This window comes from Mus musculus, chromosome 17, assembly GCF_000001635.26.
Source record: "Mus musculus strain C57BL/6J chromosome 17, GRCm38.p6 C57BL/6J".
Taxonomy (NCBI): Eukaryota; Metazoa; Chordata; class Mammalia; order Rodentia; family Muridae; genus Mus; species Mus musculus.
This window is the reverse complement of record NC_000083.6, coordinates 72,352,206-72,374,373: the sequence shown is the minus strand read 5'-3', so window position 1 is coordinate 72,374,373 and position 22,168 is coordinate 72,352,206. Positions and strand designations below refer to the sequence as shown.

The 22,168-nt window shown below is 45.0% G+C and overlaps 1 protein-coding gene across 3 annotated transcripts in view; it reads left to right on the top strand.

Annotated features, from left to right (window-relative positions):
* The window catches only part of Alk (anaplastic lymphoma kinase), a 735,715-nt gene that overhangs the window by 230,329 nt on the left and 483,218 nt on the right, over positions 1-22,168 (top strand). For all 3 annotated transcript variants that reach the window (XR_001782029.2, XR_385265.4, NM_007439.2), the window contains exon 3: positions 13,652-13,816. Coding sequence is in view for 1 of the 3 variants with exons in the window: in NM_007439.2 (NP_031465.2) it covers positions 13,652-13,816 (165 nt within the window). In the remaining 2 variants the exon portion in view is untranslated. The remainder of the gene's footprint in view (positions 1-13,651; positions 13,817-22,168) is intronic.

Below are 22,168 nucleotides of genomic sequence, written 5' to 3'. Positions count from 1 at the left end.
CTGACTTTCCAAAGAAACCAGAAGTTTCTACTTCAATGGTGAAAGTATTATGGCATTAGTAGGAGCTAAAAGAAAGGTGTTGATCGGAGTTTCCTCTGGAGCTTTAGAGGCAACACGGCCATGACCACTTGCTTCGGGAACCATGGGAGAATAACCTTTTCTTATTTTAAAGAGTCAAGTTTGTTGGGCTTTGTTATGGCACCCCTAAAAATTAAATACAAACCATCATCCAGACATCCCCACACTCAAATCCACAACTTTAATTCTCAGTATTCCTTCAGACATCTGAGAATCCAGAGGACTTTGTTAGGATTTGAATAAAAGTTCTATTGAAACTTTGACTTCTTTTGGGACCAGAGGGATCTATCTAATTTAAGAGCTGGTGTTTTTTTGGAGAGAAAAATTAGACTTTTTAATTACTTTCCCTGCTGCTACCACCACCGTTCAACCTGTTAATGTATCAGTTTCTTTGATTGAAAAGACTGGGCAAATTAAATCTATCTCTCAAAAAATATTAACCTAACATAGAATCAAAAGTGGATAACAAAAGGGTTCTCCAGCTCCCCAGTGGGAGTTACTTTGGGACTCTAGCAGGAAGTCAGTTTGATCACATTTCTGGAATCACATATTTAATATGACTGCCCACAGTCAGCCGTTCTGGCTTTCAGGAGCCTGGCGTCACTGAAACACAGCCCCCAGGCTCCCCCATGGACCAATGTCAAGGCTGAAAGCTTCCTTAGTGACTCCTCTGCCTTGTCCAGGAGAGCCTTTTGTGTTTTTCGCTCATTCCTGTTTCACTGAGCTGAGAAATCAAGTTATTGCCTAACTCATGCATCTGTATATTTATCTGCAAGATGGCAAGCAAAAGGTCTCTAGATGCAGTCACCAAAACCCCTGAGCCCCAGAGGGAACAATAATGCTAGCAGTCATACAAGACCCAAGAACATGGACCATCTGTCACCTCAAGGCCATGACCTGCTGCGAGCCAATGGAATCAACCCACAAAAATTCAATAGAAAGCAGCTGGCTCCGAAGAAGCATGCTTAAAATGTCCCTTTTAGTCATATGCCATTAAAATGAAGATGCATAAAGGCAGTGAATAAATATGAACGAACATTTTATGTTAGAGGTGCACCAAGCAAAGGGAGGCACAAAGGGGATTAACTGGAATAAATATGAGAAAAGTGGATCCTGAGAAACCCACTAAAAATACTTGTTTCAGACAGAGAAAAAGGTGGGGGAGGGAGAAGAAATCACTATGGCTCTCTCATCTCTTACTGTCACACACTCCTTGTCCTGCTAGCATGGTTTCAGCTGCCATCCCTGGACATGACAGTCCTAATACTCATTCAAATCTCGATCTTTCTCTCAAGGATTAATGTTGCATCTTTATGTAGCCTAGATCATTTCCCCCGTGTCTCCAGCAGCACAGGGAATGGTTATAAAGATTCATTTTTGAACACCTTCTGTGCGCTGGGTTATGTTCTAAACGTCACTAACGAGGTCAAATGGAATCCTTTCTCTTCAAGGGGCTCTAGAGGAAGAGGTATCCCTTCTTGTTCTATGATATGCGAAGCTGTGGAGGCATGTTCAAATCATCTTATGATACAATGGCAGAAGATCCAGTTCTGTAGAGGACTCAGAGGGGTAGGCATTTTTGAGATGAGGACAACTAAGCTGTGGGACTCGGACTCCAGGAACAATGAAGAGACCCATGGTGAGGGCATTCTCGGTAAGGAGAACACAGCTGTCAATCATATGCAAGAGCAGGTTCAGCTCTGTTATAGATGAGTATCCCGGATAGATAGAGAGTACAGATGAACTGGAAGGGGAAGCAGAGACAAGGTCAGGGAAATAGTTGCTTCTGAGCATGCTAAGGGTTTAGACTTGAGCCTCCCTGTGATGGCACAGATATAGAGGATGCGACTCGAATAAGGATGGCCCCCTTAGACTCAGATATTTGAATACTTAGTCACTGGAGATTTGCACTATTTGAGAGGACTATAAGGATTAAGAGGCATGGCCCTGATGTAGAAAGTATGCCACTGAGGGTGGGCTTTGAAGTTTCAAAAGTCCATGCCAAGACCAGTGTATCTCTGCCTATGGATCATGATGTAGCTCTCAGCTGCTGTTCCAGCACCTGCCTGCTTACTGCCCTGTTCTCTGCCATGATGATAATAGACTAAACCTCTGAAACTGTAATCAAGCCTTTATTAAATGTTCTCTTTTAGAAGAGCTGCATTGGTCTCTTTACAACAATAGAACAGTGACTAAGAGAGGTGTATCAGGGAGATTCTAGTCACAGCTTGATCATAACAAGGAGACCTATTCTGGGGTACCAAACTGAGTGATTGAGTTGAGAGATGCCATTAACTAAAAAGAGAAGGAGAGAAACATTTGGCAATAAAAGGGTGTGAGCAAGGCCTCAAAAGAGAGGGAGCAGATGGTGAGGTCTCTGTTGGACAAGTGGCACTTGAGGTAACCTTAGGACATCCAGGAGGATATGGCCAGTGGAGAGTTAGGGAGTCTTTCTCTCCTCTTCTTAAGCTGTAAGAATTGCATTCTGCAGCCAAGAGTGAGGAGCAGAGTTTTGTTTTGACAGCTTTGGGGCACCTGAGCTATAGTATACAGATCATTTCTAACCAACCTAGAAAGGTAAGTGCCCAAACCATATGCAGAAAAGTGACTGATGGACATGAGAGATAGCCCTCTTAAAATGAAATATTTTGTCAGGAGTGACCTCAGATGCAAAACCACATATCAGAAGAGACCTCTCCTGTGGAGGACTTTAGCCAGTCCATTTAGAAAGATGACTAGAATAATTTCATCAGTGAGAAATTCATAGGAATTGTGAGACATCAGGGCCCACGGCTGTCTGGTTGAATAGCTTCATCTTCGAGATGAAGACGGGAGGCCCGGAGGTGACTGTATTATCCACAGGACAGTGGCAAAGTGGAGACTGAAACCTAGGCTGCCTCTTGGAAAAGCCTACACCTTAGCTCTCTTCAGCAGAGGCGTTGGCTATGGTCCCTCTGGTGTCTGCATTCCTCATGTATCGGCTCCAGCAATTGCTTTACCCATCTCAATATCTGTACATTGTGGGTGTCTGTCAGCCCAGAAGGTTTGTGTTGCTGGAAGACCTGCTACAGTGTGCAACAGTAGCCTCCTTATGCAGATGAGCTTCATGCCAGCCTTAATGTAGGTGTCTCATTATCACCTAGGGCATATCCAAACCTAGTGACTCCAGCGGGGGTCACCACATTGGCATTTAAGCTTGAGAGTCATGGGCCTTTGCTTCGCTTCCATGTTTCTTACTTTAACCCTTTCTGGGGTCATCTCACTGGTCCTCCAACATCTTTCCAAAGGCAAAGTAGAGAGCAGTGGGGAAAGGGGAGTCACTTGTATCTCAGCACCCGTTCTTATGCGTTCTCTTTCTTTTTCTCTTAGTCTTACTTTCTTTCTGTCCCTTTTTCCCCTAGAGGAAGAGATACAGGTGGCTCATGCCGTTTGGGAGAGGGAGAGTCAGATGAGATCCTATGTAAATCCCAATCCCAAGAAGTCAGCCCTAGATACATACATGTATGAGGAAAGTTAAGTCTCAATAGATTATAGATACATGTGTATACACATACATGTATGTGTGTGCTTATAACAATAATACTTAAGAGATTATTAATTTGGGAGGAGTGAGAGGAGCTCAAGGAAGAGGGAGCAAGGGGGTCATGTAGAGGCAGTGCCCATGTATAAAATACTCAGGAATATGAAACATTTTAAAAATTGTCACCGTTCACGATTCCTAGGGGCAGCGCTAGTGTGGTTATTGTGAGGAATGATTTGAATGTGCTCAGAGAATGAGTGCATCATTCATGCTTCCTGACCCCCATTCTGTGAGAGCAGCAGCCTGGTTTGGTGTCATAGATAGACCTGCTGGAAGCTTTGTGTTTAAAGCTCAAGAATGTCTCGTTTGGCCTCCCACAGCCTGAAAGTATTTCTATCTTTAATCACGATACTACCTGATGTAACATGGTTTCAAAACTCACACAACTATACTGTTAGGTAATGATAGTTCCCTGTCCAGACCAAATCTTGTTCTATCCTTTATTCTCAGCAAACTTCCTAATAACTCCTTTACTATATGTGGAAATCTTATCAGCCTTCAAGATGCTATGCACATATTGCCTGGCTTCCTTGTGCACCCCCATGTCTGCATACTTTAAGAGTTAGATATTGGCAAGCCCATCTCGTCAGCTGGGTTGCGGGTTTTGCGACAGGTAGTATACACGCTAGGGCAGTCTGGTACTCAGCTGGCAAGCCTCAGGCTTGCTTGCAACCCTCAGCAGTCCCTGCTTCCCCAGGAACACAGCAGAAAGAGGGAGAAGCGTGTTGCATCTTCTCAGGTCTCCTGTGTCTGCCAGCTTTCTCCTGTTGCCATGGATGCCATGGCTCAGAGGTGCTCTCCAGGGTTCTCATCTCAAGCATCTCTGTTACTAAGATCCATAGTGACTGGTGATTCAGGCTGCTAAGGTTTCACCGGGTCCTCTGTACTCTTGTTTATTCTGTCTGAGACCTGCCACTCCACCCACATCCACACTCACCGAGAACAAGCATTCGAGCACCATGAACTCTTCCTAGAAACTGCACCATCACTGCGGGTCCAATCTGGGCTCAAGACTCAGCCTTCTAATTTCTAGCCTGAAGACTACCATGCTACCATGGCCAAGTCACTCGACTGTCTTATGCCTCAGTTTCCCTTTATAATATGAGGAGACTGACCTTATTAATCTTAGAATGCCTGTAATTTTTAATTATAATTTTTTTCTGAGATGAAGGACAGAATCTCATTTTGCTACATTCAGATTGTATAGATTGAAATAATGTGATAGCCACAGATGAGAGAAATGAGAATTCATCTTTCTGTGCCTGTCCACCACCACTCTGTGCACTCACACACCTCCCCCCTCCAAGGCTGTGTGTATATAATTGATTGATTGAAGGAGACTTGGCCCTTCTTCTAGGCACTTGATTGTGAGCAGAACAGATGTCTTGAATTCAGTGATTGGCTCTCAGATGTATTCTAGGGCGTGGGGTGATGGGAAGGAAGTGGATGATTTCAAATTCCCGGGCCCCACAATAAATGAATAGTGAATGTGAGTGAGGGGTGGAGAGGGACCAGGTTGGGTATTTAGTGTTATGAAGTGAGTCGCCAGATGTTGATGACAGCTGGTGGATTAATACCAAAGGTGACTGGTGGGCCAAGTGTCCCTTTAGGAAATTACCCAGGAAGAGGAAGTAGCAGTCCTTAATCATCTAAGCCTAGGGTATAAGGAGGAACTCCCAGCTTTCCGCTGCCCAGCTGGCAAGAGCCATGTTAGTGGGCTTGCTTTGGCCACCTTCCCAAAGGGGGGGATTAGTCTTAGCATGGTCGTTATAGAAGAAAATTGAAATTGTTGATTTCACCGCTCCATTTTCTGACCAGGGAAGATAGCTTTATGCAGATTGAATGGGATGCATGATGTTGCATGATCTCTGTTAAGGTCTCCGGAGGAAGCATTGAGTTATGAGCTTCTTCATCATTCCTGCCCTCACGCTCCTGAGTGAAACAAGGTTTGACACAGCCTTGCCCTCAGCACTGTGCATCCAACGCTCCTGTTGACCACTGTACCCTCCTAAAACTAGCCCATGGCAGCAAGCTCTCGGCTTGATTGAGAGACTCTGTCTCCAGGAATGGATGCAAGAGTGATGGGGAATGATTCCCAACACTCACTTTGGGCTCCCTCTTGCTCATGGATGTATTTGCGTGTGCATGCACACATACATCCACTTTATCCACAGCCAAAGTTATGGCCACTATTATGTAAAGTCAAACTGTGCACATCACCACACCAGATATCCAGCATATGCATTTGGAGTGTATGCTTCCTCATGAAAGTTCCATGACGTTGTCTCTGTTTAATCACCATTTTCTAAAGCCAAGAACAAATGCTAGCAAACAGTTTCCTCTGAAATACATAGTTGGCAAGTAGCAGAGGTGAGTTTTATATTTGCATAGCCTGACGTCAGGCAGAATATGTGCCTTGAAAGACTCTTGTATTAATTCTCTCACCCACAGGTGTTGATATAGCACAGGGAGAGAGGAAGGGGTTCCCACTGTAGCCAGCATCTTCTTGAGTCCTGCAAGTCAAGTCAGCTCAGTTCATTCCCCCAAGGAGGACAAAGTGATATGTCTGCATTACAGAAGTCAAGGTAGTAAGACCATCTACCACACAGCTAAGAAAGGATGTCCTGAAGTGAGCAGATAGCTTAGTGGTTGAGCATTTGGCATACAATTTGTGAGGACCTTGAGTTAGGATCCTAGGACCCACATCAATGCCAGATGGCTGTGACAGCCCACCTGTAGTTCCAGGCACAGAAGGAAGACAGCAAGTTGAGATTAGCCATATCTGTGAGTGGTGGCTTTAAGAGACCCTGCCCCATTGAATAAGGTGTAAAATAAACTGAGGGTTATTTCAAGCATCAATCTAGGACGTTCATATGCATGCATACCGATATGTATGTGTGTGCATGCACACACAAGAATGTGTATGTGGGCTTGGCATGAGCACATGCACACACACACACACACACACACACACACACACACACACACACACACACACACAGGTGAAAAAGCGTATCTTTGTTCATTACCAAATACGAGCCCAGGGAGTTCACAGGAGATACAATATTTTAATCATCGTCATTGATGGTAATGTGCTCCCTAACCATAGATAAGGAAGCCAAGCCTCAAGTGGTTAAATGAACTGCCTAAAAGCACAAGACCACTTGTTACAGTGCTGGAAGCCTTTCCAGGAACTCTCAGGGGCAGGGTGGTGTACTTTCCTCTTTCCACCCAGCCCAGTGCTTTCTCTCAGCCAGTTCTCACTGTAGCTTCTGGCCTATGAACAGACCTTCTCACCAGCAGGGAACTTCCAGCAACCATCAAAGAGCAGTTTATTGGCAGAAGAGCGCATCTAGCTTGAGAGAACCCTAAAAGCCTTCCTGGAGGTGAACTGAACTATTCCATCATTGGGAGATATTTGAAACCTAGCCATGTGTGGCTTTGCCAGCTTATTCCAGAAACAACAACACCACCAAACACCAGTGGAGTTTTGAGAATTTTCCTAATTGTATAAGTTATTGCTTTGTTTGTTTCTTACCCAAAGCTTTAAGTAATTATAATAAAAACAACAGGGTTTTAGTGCCATTTCTGCAACCCACCCACTGTGCATCCCTTGGCAAGCCCCACAATGCTTCTGGCTTTAGTTTCTGCATCTCAGATGGACTCCAAAGTCCTCAGTAACTGTAGTAGGATCTACAGTGAAGAGGCTCTGACAGATCTCTTGAGGAAATGAGACCTTGGCTTGTGTCCCAAGATTGGTAGCTGCTGGGGGAGTTTCCTTGTGCTGGGCACAGTCCTAAAAGATTGAGTTTTAAGAATGCTAGTTTCTCCTGCTCTGCTCAGTGAACTGTCCCATGGGATGCAGAGGTTCCTAAAGGCCAATGGCCTGACACCTCATGTGCTTTCATATGGAATACACAGAAGCAGATTTATCAGGAACACATCGGGATGACTTTGCCATGGAGCAAATAAGCCCAGATAGATGTCCCGACAAATGGAGCTAGGAGAAATGAAAACTGGTGGTCAGTTGCTCTGACATTCAGCTAGCTCCAGCTTAGTGCTCCCTAGAGATGCACCATTCAAAAGGTCCTCACTATGCAGGGAAAATGCCTTTTGTATCGTGTGAAGGACTCTGACCATGCCATACATGGGTCTGGGTATGTCTTTCCCTTGCATGGGTCGACAGGTTTTGTCCAATGAAAGAAAAGGTTTTGACCTCAAATGACTCTTACTCCATGTTCCAATAGTCTCTGGCTCTGGGATTGTTACTAAAAACAAAATCACCTGTCATATGCTATAAGAGATAATACCAAAAAGGGCCATCTGCCACGACCTTCTTCAGACTGGTGTCTAGATCCCCACCTAAAGACTATTCCTCACGATAAACTGAAATCTGTATTAAAATGGGTCTGGTGATGTAAATTAGAAATCTTCTAAAGTCTATTGACAACTTGTCCTAGAGGCAAGATCCTAGGATGACTGCTACCTTGAGTTCTGAAAGAGTCTTGACAGAGAGGAAGGGTCAATGACACGGGGCCCCGAGCTTGACATCGTCTCTTCTTGTTAATTCTACAATACTTGCTTCACTTTGTACTGCAGTTGCTCTTTAAAGTTCCTGATATGTCCAAGGTCACCTAGAAAATGGCTGATTTTGAGATAATGTCTTGAAAACTAAACGTGATTGGTTTCTTGTTTCCTGACTCAACTTAGCTTTAGGTGATTTAGAAAGCCTTTGGGACATCTCTGGGTTACAACTTTGAAGATTTAGGAGACACAGCGGGCCATTTGGGGGTCCTGAGGGCCATTTGGATACAAAGGAGGACTAATGGATTTCCTAAGCCCAACCAGTGGGAAATCCAGTGTCTAAAGACACCAAGTCTCCCTGTTGCCACTGTGTGGTGTTGTCACAAATGTCGTCGTGGGAACCCTGCTCCTCGAGTGTCTTTTCCTGGTTTGTGGCTTGGGTAGGAAGCTCCATTACCACCTCAGTGGCTGGCTTCTGAGGCACATGCCTCAGGCGTGGCTGTTTGCTGTTGTCAGCCTCACACTTGCTAGACACCGGAATTCCCCCCTCAGTTCAGATGTTTGAGTAGGCAGCCATTGCCACCCCCTCCAGGTATCCATTCTACAGCATGGTGCAGAGCAGCATGTACATCTTCCCACGTGACAGCATTTCACACTCAAGCATTGTTTTGAGCTTACTGTTAGTATATTTGTGTTTTGAGATGTGGCCCCTATCCTTGTATGTTTCAGGACACACACACACACACACACACACACACACACACACACACACACAGAGGGAGAGAGAGAGAGAGAGAGAGAGAGAGAGAGACAGAGAGAGACAGAGAGAGAGACAGAGAGAGACAGAGACAGAGACAGAGAAAGAGAGAGACAGAGAGAGACAGAGAGAGACAGAGAGACAGAGACAGAGAGACAGAGACAGAGCTCATTTTTAACTAGTTATACAATTTTCTTGAGGCTCCTTTAATGAGTCTTTAAGAATCTGGAAGGGAGAGCCGGGTGTGGTGGTGCATGCCTTTAATCCCAGCACTCAGGAGGCAGAGGCAGATGGATTTCTGAGTTCAAGGCCTGCCTGGTCTACAGTGTGAGTTCCAGGACAGCCAGGGCTACATAGAGTAACCCTGTCTTAAAAAAGCAAACAAAAAAGAAGGAGGAGGAGGAGGAGGAGGAGTCTGGGCCCAGAGATGACAAGTGCTGTGGGGAGAGGACACTCCTTTTCTTACTGTCTCAAATGCAGAAACGCAGGTTTAGAGAATACAGCCCTGCCAGGGTTCTCTAGCTCTCCTGTGAAGGTCCTAGAGCCACCAATACTATGTCTTTCCGAAGACTTATTTTTATAGAGCTTTGTGCTCTCCTCAGCAGGCCGATCATTTCTAGAGGGTTCTATTATCTTTGTTCCTTGAAAGGATTGATAAGAAAAATACAGTATTGGACAATAGTGATTGATTGTAGCTGCACACTCAGCAGTTTGGAATAGCTCTCTTTCTTTTATAGTTTTAATTGGCAGGTGATAATTGCTTGTCATTTTTCAATGGTCAGCTTCTCATAGACCAAATGGATATATACAGTAAGATTGAGACCTCTGGATCCTTCTGAAAGTCATGGTCACTATAAAGGGGCCTGAAACTGAGGAGCAATAATTGTCTCTGGAGATGTTAACTGTTAACAGAGTTTGAGTCAAACAGCCATCTCCACGGCGTCTTCAGTGGCTACTTTCTTCTATGCTGGGACTAAAGTGATGTAAGGAGAGAAAGGTTTGCTCGGGCCCATGGGTTGAAGGGAATACGGTCCATCATGGAAGCAAAGACTTGGTGGCCACTGGACCTTGAGGTGACTGATCACCCTGTACTCTGGTCATGAAGCCGAGAGAAGTGAATGCTGCTATTCTGCAGAATTCCTCCTTTCTGTTCAGTCAAGGACCCCAGTGTGTGGTGCTGCCCTTACTAAACATGTCTTCCCTCTCACTGTTACTTTCCCTCTGGGATCATCCCCATAGACACACCCACAGGTGTGCCTCATGAACACCCCAACTGCTGCTTATTGTGATAAGTCAACAACAGAAATTAGCCAGCACATTCAGAAGTTCCTTAATTTGGTCTTAGCCCATGGTCTTTGATTGTGAAGCTGTGGAGGGGGGAGGGAGAACCCTGGATCTCTATCACACTCCAGCCTTGCGCCTCCTGGCTTTCCCTAGGAGCGGGTGTTGTCATCTTAGGGAAAGAGAACGTCTGAGCTTCAGTTGCCTCATCTATAGAGGAAAGAATACCACCTACTTCTCAGTGTTGCTCTGTAGATTAAAAACAATGACAGAAAAAAGATGCACTGAGAATGGTCCCTAGCAGATAACCCAAGGGGCACACACTGGGTGTCTCTTCTTTTGGGTGTGGACCTGTGTTGGCCAGTGACAGGCTGAGCACTTTGATGAATCCCTTGATCCCTCTGAATACTTTCTGTGAGAGGGTGTAGCTCCTGCCTCATAGGCCCTGAGTCAGAAGAGGGCAAGAGAGAGGTCCTTAAGATGCACCCTGTATATAGAACCTTTGAAAAGGCTCAAGTTTCTGAGTTTTTCCTGATGCTGTTAGAGAAAATGATATTATTGCCTACAGATATTAAAGGTGGTTTAGAAGCAAGAAAAAAAAGCAACCTGTTTCTCAATGTTTTATAAGAAATTAAATCAGAATGTAGAAAAATCCAATTCAGTTTCACCTCAAAATGAGCAGCAATATTAACTTCGTTCCTATTTAAAGCCAGGAAGCCCAGCTGTGATAGCTAAAGGGGGCCTGCCGCCGAGCAAAAGTTTCAAAACAAATCCATTGAATGATGGGACATTTTGCATAGCCTGCTGGACTAGGCAGGGTTTGACCCACACACAGTAGATTAGCATACTCCCCAGAGACCAGACATCCCAGAAGTGATGGTGTTCAGTGTGTGGTCTGTTCACCTAATATGTACGCAGGCACATTTGCCAGGCAGCATCTTATTTGGCACAGTACACCTCCGTCTCAAGTAGAAAATCTTTATTTGGAGAAGAGTAGACGCAATAGATGACAGTTGTGAAGATTGAAACTTTGGCAAAAAAAGGCAACGGTAATTGTCACTGTTGGGTAGGCGGCAGCTCTCTCCCCCTCCCATTCTTCTACATTCACGAATGTGGTTGGAGACTTTGGACCCTCTCTACGGAAGCCATGAGTAATTGCCATGCTGTTCATTTTGAGGGCTCTTTTGGTATTGCCAAGTAGCAAACATAGTGCCAGTTTCCTCCTGGCATTCTGATACCAAAGCAAAGTGCCTGGCAAGGAAGGCAGTGTTGAAGAACAAGGGGCTAGGGATGAGACTCTTGTTTCAGTGCTTGCCTGGGATGCACAGAGCCCTAGGTTTGCTCACCAGTGCCACAGAAACACAGAGCTGTGATATATACTATAATCATGACACTCGGGAGGGGGAAACGGGAGAATCAGGGCTCCAGCTTATTCTCAGTTATGTAGGCAAGCTCGAAGCCAGTGTAGGATACAGGAGAGCCTTTCAAGAGAGATGGGGGGAGGGAGGGAGGGAGGGATAGAGAGAGAGAGAGAGAGAGAGAGAGAGAGAGAGAGAGAGAGAGAGAGAGAGAAAGAGAAATTAACAAAAGAAATAATTCCACCACGCATACGAGGCAAGGCATCATGGCGGCAGCCCTCAGAATCAGATTGCGTATCTTCAGTGCTGTTCAGATACAAAGGCATCAAGTGGCATGTCAATACAAGCAAGGCACATTATAAAGGGAATTGTCTGCACCATGAAAGGGCGAGTAGTATTAACCTTAGAACCAGAGGATACAGCTACCGCAGAACCACTGGGAAACATAAAACATAAATCTCCATTGCCCAGAAGCGGAAAGATACTTAATAGAAGTGTAATGAGAGGTTTTTTCTCCTCCTCTAACTTAGATAGTTTGGCTGTGTCAATGGGAATTACTTCAGTCCCACTCCTGGGAAGGGCCAGCTGCCCATGGATATGATTACAGGACCTTCCAGCAGCTGGCTGTATGATTACAGGACCTTCACAGCGGCTGGCTGCTTGTGCCAGAATCAGCTCCGCTTCCCTGCTACGTTCTGAAATCCCCAATACAGGGCATATCTTGGAGATGGAAACCATGGCCCCAGAAGCAGCTGTCTAAAAGCACCAGTGTTAATTGGGAGCTAGCACCCATTAGCATGGCCAGAGACTGATTGATTAAATTAGCAATCACCCTTCCAAGAGCAAGGACTTTGGAATCTTACAAAAGTTAAATGAAGAAAGAACTTTGGGAAACATCTGGTCAAGCTCTTCTGTTTGAGGAATTGGGGGCCCAGAGAGGGTAAGTGACTTCTAGAAGGTCACCAGCAAATCAGTGACAAAGGTGGAGGGCCAGTTTCACTTGATGCTTACCACTAGAATCACCTAGTCTGCAAACCCTTTGTTATACTGATAGAGAAAACAAAGTCCACACCTGAGAAATGACTAGGCCATCCTGGACTGTGGCTTCCCCAACAGTCCTTGTCCAGGGTTCTTTCCTTGCTACATGCAACTTTCTCTCTTTCTTAATAGCCTCACGGGTGGGTAAGGAGGCTAAGAAGCAGGTGGCTGAATGAAGTCTATTTATGGACATGCTCTGTGAATCCATAAGCGTGCTCTGAGAGCCTGCCCTGTGCAAAGCCTTTCAGCCATGTTAGATGCCAGACAGTGAAGACAGAGAAAAGAGAAGCCATGAGGCCATGTGTCTTGAATATGAGGTGAATATACACTGCTTAGCCCAGAATGAGTGTAATTTAGAGTCCCCCCAACACAACATAGATAGTTTGGCTGTGTGGTGGGAATTACCCCTATACAAGCCCACATGGAACACACTTGTCTCAGGGCAAGGCTTCCACCTGCCCTTCCCTGTGTTTCCATACTCAGTGGCTGACCCTCGTGGTTTCTCAAGAGAGAGTAAGCCAGGCTCCTCACAGTGTGGTCCCCACTGTGGCAGAGGTACAGGTGAAGGGAGGTGGGGAGGGTGGGGCAACATGCAGGTTTGCTTCAGTCAGGGACTTCCCTGTCAGACAGCACACAGCAAGGCCTGCCTGCTTTTCCTCCTGAACACACTTCTTAAGGCTTATTGTATCACTCCCAGTGAACAAGGGGGAGGGAAATGAAAGCCTGAGAGCTGGTAAACACCAGAGGCAGACTCAAATTCAGACAGAACTTGCTCAGACCGGCTGTGCTCACCCATAGTGAAGATGTTTCCATGTTCCCAGGAGCCTCAGCAAACCCAGGCTCTCACTGTCCTATAATATGAGCTATAGGAAGGAAATACTTTCTTTCCTTTCAGCAGCTTGGAGAACTGATGGAGTTGTATCTTGCTCCTCCTGGGCAGGCAGGGACGGGGGATGAGGTGAAGGCTGGCCCTAGGGAGGGCAGAGCTCCGGTTTGGGGGACAGCCTGTTTCACTGACCTTTGCTGTCATTGCAGGTCTGGAGTGCAGCTTTGACTTCCCCTGTGAGCTGGAATATTCTCCTCCCCTGCACAACCACGGGAATCAGAGCTGGTCCTGGCGCCATGTGCCCTCCGAGGAGGCCTCGAGGATGAACTTGCTGGATGGGCCAGAGGCAGAGCATTCTCAAGAGATGCCCAGAGGTAAGGGACCATGTCCTGGGTAGGCCAGGACAAGGCTCAGAGTCCTAATTACTTTGAAACAAAGGGGTTTTCCCAGCCCTGCACAGGCTTGGCTCCTTGGAAATAGACCTTGAATATCTCTTTCTTCATGGCTCCTTGACACATGTATAGTGAAACACATGAGTCTAATTTTAAGAGGAATTCAGCCCTTTACACTTACCAAGTTACAGAAGTATGATTCTAGAACTCTTCAACATAGATTTCCCAAGGTAATATAATAACTAAATAACATGTTGATCTGTTTGTCTATCTGAAATGGGGTTGCCAAAGAAAACACAAGTCACTCAGTTCAATTTGAATTTTTGAAGATTTTTTTTTTGTATGTCTCAGGTGATGCTCAGAGCACGCACCGAAACCTATCCCAACCTTATGGAAAACTTCAAGTGTGTTCTGCATTTTTATTTGCTGAATCTGCCAATCTTAACGGGAAAGGTGCTGTGCAACTGGGTTAAATGTGTGTTTCATCCTCATTCATGAATATTCAGGGCGCATGCTTGTTTTGCATGATGCTTTCAGCAGTCCTGAGCTCTTTATGAATATTGCCTGCCAAATTTTCAGGACCCGAAGAGCAGACACGGACTCGTGGTACTGGTTACATATTTGGAAAGTTTTTTACGGGGAGCTGTGAAAACGTTAAGCCTCACTCCAGCCTTCTGATCTGTTTCCACATCAAACCACAAGGCTTGCAATTCCTCGGGCACAGAAAACTCTGCAGTTCCTTACATTTGCAAGCGTGGGTTTTGGGTTTTCAGGAAGAAATGAAAACTGAAATGGGAATGGATTTACTGGACGTTAGTGGGACTTGTCATCCTTCACTGTCATGTTGGATTCAAAGTTAGTGAGGGAAAAGCTGGGGAGGGGAGGGACTGGACCAAGCTCACAGTTTAGGATTTCATGAGCAGGTCTAGATGCCTACCATGATGTGTTCGAAGCAAAGGCTCTTTCCACAATGTCCTGTTTCAGTCTGTAGCAAAAGCCTATGATCAGAGCCTGTGCTGTATCCAAGTTCTTAAGAATGGCTATCACGGGCTCATACATTTACAGAGCCTATCAGGGGCAGGACTCCTGGGGACTGAAAGAGGTGACACAATAATCAATGCCTTTGGATGTGTACGATACATCATCCTCCAACCATCTCACCACAAAAAGCCCAGTAGCTACTTACTCTTCCCCTCTGCACAGTCTTCTGCGCTCCCTTTTCTGCTTTTGTGCCCATTTTCAGATTGCTTGAGGTTGACCCCTGCTTTAAGCTGCCCTGGCCTGGATGTTGATGCCCCGTGTGTAGGTAAATCGCTCTATACTGGGCAATGCACAGGGGTCTATAAAGAAATTATAGAAAGTACTCTTAAAGCCACTAAGTCAAGAAATCTGAGCTGAGGCCTAGCAACTTGAACCTTTTGCATTATGAAATCTTGCACATACAGAACATAGCGATAACATGTTTGCACAGATTACAGATGACGATCTAAGTTCTCCACACCAAGCCAAAGAATCCAAATGCTGTCTTCCCTCATGTGTGTGTGTGCATGTGCACGCATGTGTACAAACATTTGTACTTAGTCCACAGACATCTCTCTACCCTTGCGAATAACTACTGCTGTATTGTATGTGAATCACCCATTTATCTTTCTTTATGGCCGAGCCACCTAAGTGTGTGACCCCCCCCACACACAAAGCATTTATTAGATCTGCATTTTTAAAATATAAATGGAATCATTTCATCATTCTGTAACCTGTCCATTCTGATACATGTAGCTTTGGTCTATTGTTTTGATGCCTTTCGCGAATTGATTGCATGAAGGTAAGTTTCTTTTCACTCTTCGGCCATTGACTATTTGGGCTATCATCAGGGTTTTATAAGCACCAATAACACTATTGTAAGCATTTTTGCATATGTCTGCTGTGTCTGCCTGAGACTGGTTGTAACATATAACAAAGACGAAATTGCTAGGGTGTGTACTGGATGCATCTTTCATTTCATTAGGTAATGTGGATCTATTTGCCAGAGTGGTTATACCGACTTATACCCTCCCACTTGTGATAAGTGACTGTTCCATTCTGTGACCTTCATCCTCAGTAATTATTAGTATTGTCAGACTTTGTCATTTTTGCCCATCTAGCAAATGAGATAATATTTTACTGCAGTTTAAATTTTCATGGGAATCTCCTAAATTTCTATGTGCTTATGTGTACATGGGGGTGGGAGTGGGGGACAGCGATGACATCAAGGTTGACATCAAGTGTCTTTCCTCAATTATTTCCCAGCTTAGCTTTTTCCTTAAGATGTGTGTGTGTGTGTGTGTGTGTGTGTGTGTGTGTGTGTGTGTACATATGTGTGTCAGTTCCTACAAAAGCCACAAGAGGGTACTAGATCTCCTAGAGTTGGGATTACAGGTAGTTATGAGTTGCCTTATGTGAGTGCTGGGACCTGAACTCTGCTCCTCTAAAAGATCAGTGGCAAGTGCTCTTAACTGCTGAGCCATCTCTCAAAGGTGGAGCCCTTCCACCTATACTCTTGAAACAGTATCTCTCCCTGACCTCAGTAAGCCCCTAGGGTCCTCCTAACTCTATCTACGCTAGGATTATGGGTGTATTGCTATATCTGACTTTCTGAGAATCACATTGAGGGTCTCATGATTGTGCAGCAACCAGTATAGCAACTCAGCTCCCCTGACCCTCAGTGGAATTCCTTAAATATTTTGAGTATATTTCTTAGATGATTATAAGTCACACCTTTACCTGTGTGCTATTGACATAGACCATCCTTCCAGGTTTATTCTGATTAATAGCCACTACTGTGGTTATCTCTGGATTGTAAACCCAACTGGACTGGCTAGTCTTATGTCAATTTGACATAGACTAGAGTTACTTTGGAAGAAGGAGCCTAAATTGATAAAATGCCCCCACCAGATTAACCTGTGTGTAATAAACCTATGGAGCACTTTCCTAATTGGTGGTTGATATAGGAGTGCTTAGCTCAATGTGTGCTCTGCCACCCTTGGGTGGTCCTAGGTTCTAGAAGAAAGCAGGCTGTGTAAGCCATGAGGAGCAAGCCAGTAAGCAGCGTTCCTCCATGGCCTTTGTTTCAGTTCCTGCCTCCAGGTTTCTGCCTTGAATTCCTGCCTCTGCTTCTTTCAGTGACAGGAAAATATCCAGTGAAATGAACCCTTTCCTTTCCAATTACTTTTGGTTGTTGAGTTTTAGCACAGCAAGAGATCCTAATAAGGACACCAGTTTCTTAAAATACATATTTTTAATCACTGTAGATTTTTTTTTTAAAGTTATATTTCCTGTTTTAACTGGATCTCAATGCAGTGATTTAGAGAACACAACAGCTGGACTCTGTGTGAATGCCACAGACTTTGTGATGTCATATGGTGTGTGTCTGGAAGTTAGGACCTTTTACATGGTTTAAACAGTGGCAATAAATTGTGCACTGCTGACCTCTGACCTGCTTCTCTTTCTCTGTCTTTCTTTGTGTGATCTCGGGCCCATACGAGTCACATGGAAGGCTATGAGAAACTAAATAAGGAGTTGAGGAGAGGGAGAGAAATCTTGGTAGCGCAACACATAGCAGATGCCTTATGCTTTTATGAAGCTTGATCCCACGGGTCAGTGCATGCAGAGAATGCAAAGGCATGTACATTAGATGACTTGGCCAGGATGGGAACACCCATCTTTAAGTCCAGGCTTGTCAGTTTCAATCTCTCTAAAACGCTGTTATTCATACCATGTGGCAGTGTGCAGCTCCTATAAAGACTGTGATACAAGCAACAACAATAAAAGCCATTGTGTGTATACCTGTCTGTTTTGCCAGACTCTTCTGTGCACACAGATGTTACAGCAGAGTGTGGGGGTATTTCCTACTGCCAGAAACATACACTTGTTTTCTGTTCCAAATGAAGAATACTGTTATTAGTCAGGGCTCTCTAAAGAAACAGAACTGATGGGAGGGAGGAGGAGAGGAAGACAGGAAGGGAGGGAGGGGAGGAGGGAAAGAAGGAGAGAGAGAGAGAGAGAGAGAGAGAGAGAGAGAGAGAGAGAGAGAGAGAGAGAAAGAGAGAGAGAGAGACAGAGAGAGACAGAGATTTGTTAGAGCAGCTTACAGGCCATGGTCTGTCTCACAACAGACAGAAAGGCTGAGAATTGGTAGTTGTACATTTCACAAGACTAGATGTCTCAGTAATCACAATCCAGTGCTAGAGTCCATGTTAGAATCCCAAAGAAAGAAGCAGGTTCTAATACCAGCTAAGGCTGTCTTACCAACAGTATAGATGACCTTACCAGCGAAAGAGAGGCTGGCAAAAAAAAAGAAGAGTGAGAGAAAGAAAGAAAGAAAGAAAGAAAGAAAGAAGAGAGAGAGAGAGAGAGAGAGAGAGAGAGAGAGAGAGAGAGAGAGAGAGAGAGAGTTTTTTCATCTGCGTCCTTTTATATGGGCTGCAACCAGCAGGTGTGGCCCAGATTTGAGATGGGTCTTCCCACCTAAAAAGATTCAGTCAAGAAAATCCCTCACAGAAGGGCTCAGGGCCTTGGATTTTAGCTCATTACAGATGTAGTCAAGTTGACAACCAAGATTATGCATCAGAGTCTACTAAGACAACACAGACCAGTCAAAAAAAAAAAAAAAAAAAAGAGCGATCACTGTCCCCCCTCCTTGCTTTGAGATTTCTGCTCAGATTTTTCCAACCATGGCTCCCTCTTCACTTTTCAAGGCAATCCACTATACCCTTCCTCACTCCTCAAAGTGGACTGCTCCTACTGAAGGAGGCTGGTGAAATCTCTTGCTCTTCAAGGTACCAGAGTGAATGACTTTTCCAGTCTGCACCAGCCCCACAGTCTCTTCACTGTGCTCTCCACTGTCTCTGTTTTTTTCAGCTGTTGGAGGGAGCATGCTCGCTTGCAGTGTTGATGACAAGGAGTAATGGCGTGCGCTTTAGGGTTTGATCTTTTTTTTTAACTGAACATTTATTAGTTGGATGGTATTTAGATCATGTTGCAATATTTCTCGTCGGAGATAAAGATGGGCTAGGCAAAGGTAGGCAAGTAATAACAATCACAGGTAATGAACTCTAAGAGTGTAAATTTTAAATGACTTTAATTTATGGTCCCTGTAAATGAGAAGGATATGTATGGGACATACAGCTTAGACCAGTAAGATAATAAAAGTGATCATTTTGATAGGACACAATATTTATAAATTAATAAACTCTCAAGGAATCGTCAGGTTGGGGGGTTGACTCTAAATGCCTGGGGCATGTCTTAATGCAAACCTACTTCCAGTGTTACAGAATACAGTTTTTCTTCTTCCAGCAGGACTTCATTTGGGTCTCTGTTATGAACTCCAGCTTAAAAATGTAAACTACTCTTACACGTGTTCTCGCGACCGGCCAGGAAGAACGCAGCAAACTGGAATCTTCTGCGGCAAAGCTTTATTGCTTACATCTTCAGGAGTCAGAGAGCAAGAGAGCAAGAGCTCTATTGCTTACATCTTTAGGAGCCAGAGCGCAAGAGAGCAAGAGCGAGGGCAAGAGCGCAAGAGCTTTATTGCTTATATCTTCAGGAGCAAGAAGCAAGAGCCAGAGCAAGAGCCCTATTGCTTACATCTTTAGGAGCCAGAGCGCAAGAGAGCAAGAGCCAGAGCAAGAGAGAGAATGGCGAAACCCCGTCCCTTTTTAAGGAGAATTATTCTCCGCCTAGGACGTATTACTCCCTGATTGGCTGCAGCCCATCGGCCGAGTTGTCGTCACGGGGAAGGCAGAGCACATGTAGTGGAAAACTACCCTTGGCACATGCGCAGATTATTTGTTTACCACTTAGAACACAGGATGTCAGCGCCATCTTGCAACGGCGAATGTGAGGGCGGCTTCCTACAAACTACCTTATTAGCCATTCCTAAGTGTCCCCTCCCTTGCTCCATAGCTTCCTGCATACAAATAAAGAGTGGGCTTAACCATGAGTCTTTCCTGGAGTTCTGAGTCCCAAGATTTACCTTTGTTTTATTTGTAGCTTAGATGGGAAGCTGCTACTAAAATTCTTCTATTTTTCCTAAAAGGCAGTATAAGGGTCTGATAATGGCTGAAGGAAGAACCCAGATTCAAACAGTATGCAAAAGCAAAGAGCATTGATTCAGCAGAATTTCCTGTGTGCAGGGTCTCCCCATTTGGGAATGGAGATCCAAGTGTGTGCTCTGCGGGGTGAATTTAAAGCCTGTTAGGACAGAAGTGGGCAACTTTTATCTTTCTTTCCCTTGATTGGTTGGCTCTATTTCCAGAAGTATGGGGTGCCTTTGTGATTGGCCAGGGCTCCGGGGACTTTTCAGGGTGGCAAGGCATACTTTGATTGGCTTCTCAAACTGTATTTGGTTGACCATGGGTTCCTCGATCCAGATTCTCATTTCTGGGAAACAGAAACTTAGGCCTAGTCTCCCAAACTGCCAGTTTGTAGCCCATTGTAGAGTCAGCCCGGTTCTGAATAACTTAGTCCTCTCAGCAGCATAGTTTTCAGATGGTTGATCCACGCCATCCTGAGGTCTGGAAAGAGTCAAAACCTTCTAAACACACCCAGAGTTCTGTAACACCTGAACGGGAGCCTCTCAGCCCTACAGTCCCTGCCGTTTGCCTGTTGACTTCCCATGATGGTTCTTACAGATCTGTAAGAAACTGGAGCAGACCAAATCCAGAAATGGATCCTCTCCTGAATATGGAAGGCAAGAGTTGGACATCAAGTCACTGACAGGATCTCTGAAGGAAAAAAACATTTCTAAATGCCTTCACTTTCATAGGCATTGGAGCGTGGGGTTTTCCTCTCATATCTAAGTTGGCATGTAGACCCCGTGTCTTTCTGTACCCATGGGCTGAGTTCTCAAACCTTCAGGATATCTAGTGAGCTAGATTCAGGAGACTATAGTTAGACAGGTTGCCAACAAGACAGATGCGAAGAGCTAGAACTGGTGAATCACTGTGATTTATCTCTAGAGGGAATGCACTCATTCCTGCCCCGATGGTACCATGTCCTAGTGCAGGCAGCAGGTCTAGCAGGGTATACAATCCACAGGGCTCTGTGATTGCCCTTCAGGTCACTTGGTTAATGAGAGTCACCAACTGCCTATCTCACCTTCTCTGTACGAGCGCAGCCTTTATCAGAGAACTCTGGTTTTAGAAGGGTGTTGAACCAGTGGGAGCAGTCAGGAGTGGTGAGCCACCCGGAATAAAAGAGCAATGCAGTGGAGAGAATATGTAACCTGCAGAGGAGGGATCTGAGCAGAAAATGTCCTTGGTTCTCACTGACTTCAGATGGCATTGGCCCGTCCATGCAAGTAATCACAAGTTCCAGCTCCCTGAGCTGCTGTCCTGGGCTTCTGTCTCCATCTCCCGTGGTTTCCAATTTGAAGACAATGGCTCTCGGCATTGCTGCATTTCCTGTCCCTTTATGATATAAAATTGTTGCGAGTGTGTGCTTGTGGATACATTTACCTTTTACCTGCACTCAGCTGTGTAATATTATTGGCGGCGTTGACTTTGTTTCTTTTTAAGATGAAAAGAAGTATAGTTGTAGCCACACGGAGGCCACTTTCCTGTTTCAATGGAGAGAGAGGCTTCCTGCTTTCCTAGGTGCTGTGGTGCCATGGTGACTGCTCTGGGCCTTCCTTGGTTCTAAAGGAGGCTTTTAGTCCAAGTTTGCCTCTGTCCCATCACTTCCCATAGCCTAATGGTACTGACCCGGGACTCTTTCTCAGCATCTGCATTTGGTGGGGAGTGGCAAGGAGATGATGTAGGGATGGGGTAGGACAGGAAATAACATCTAGACTGAGTGCTATTAACATAATGATGCTCTAAAGCCACAAGGTATTTTTCACTCAATGTAACTCTTAGACTTAAGGTACAGAACTACAACAACTGTTTCCTATTGGCTCATCTACAAATCACATATGAGGGTGAAGAAGTAGAAATATTTTAAGGACCCAACAATTAGAAATTAGTTAAATAAGATATAGGATGTCTAAGCTGTTGTGCTGTTACATTTATGCTATATGAATATATTTAGTGGGAGTTGAGACACAGCTCTACAGTTAAGAGCATATACTGCTCTTACAGAGAAGCTGAGTTCACTTCTCAGCACCCACATCAGGCAACTCAAAAGTACTTGTGACTTCAGCTCCAAGGACCCCTGATTCCTCTGGTCTCTAAGGGCGCCTGTACACACACAAGCAAGGAGGAGGAGGAAGAGGAAGAGGAAGAGGAAGAGGAAGAGGAAGAGGAAGAAGAGGAAGAGGAGGTGGTGGTTTAGGAAGAAATATATTTAGTAATTAGTAAT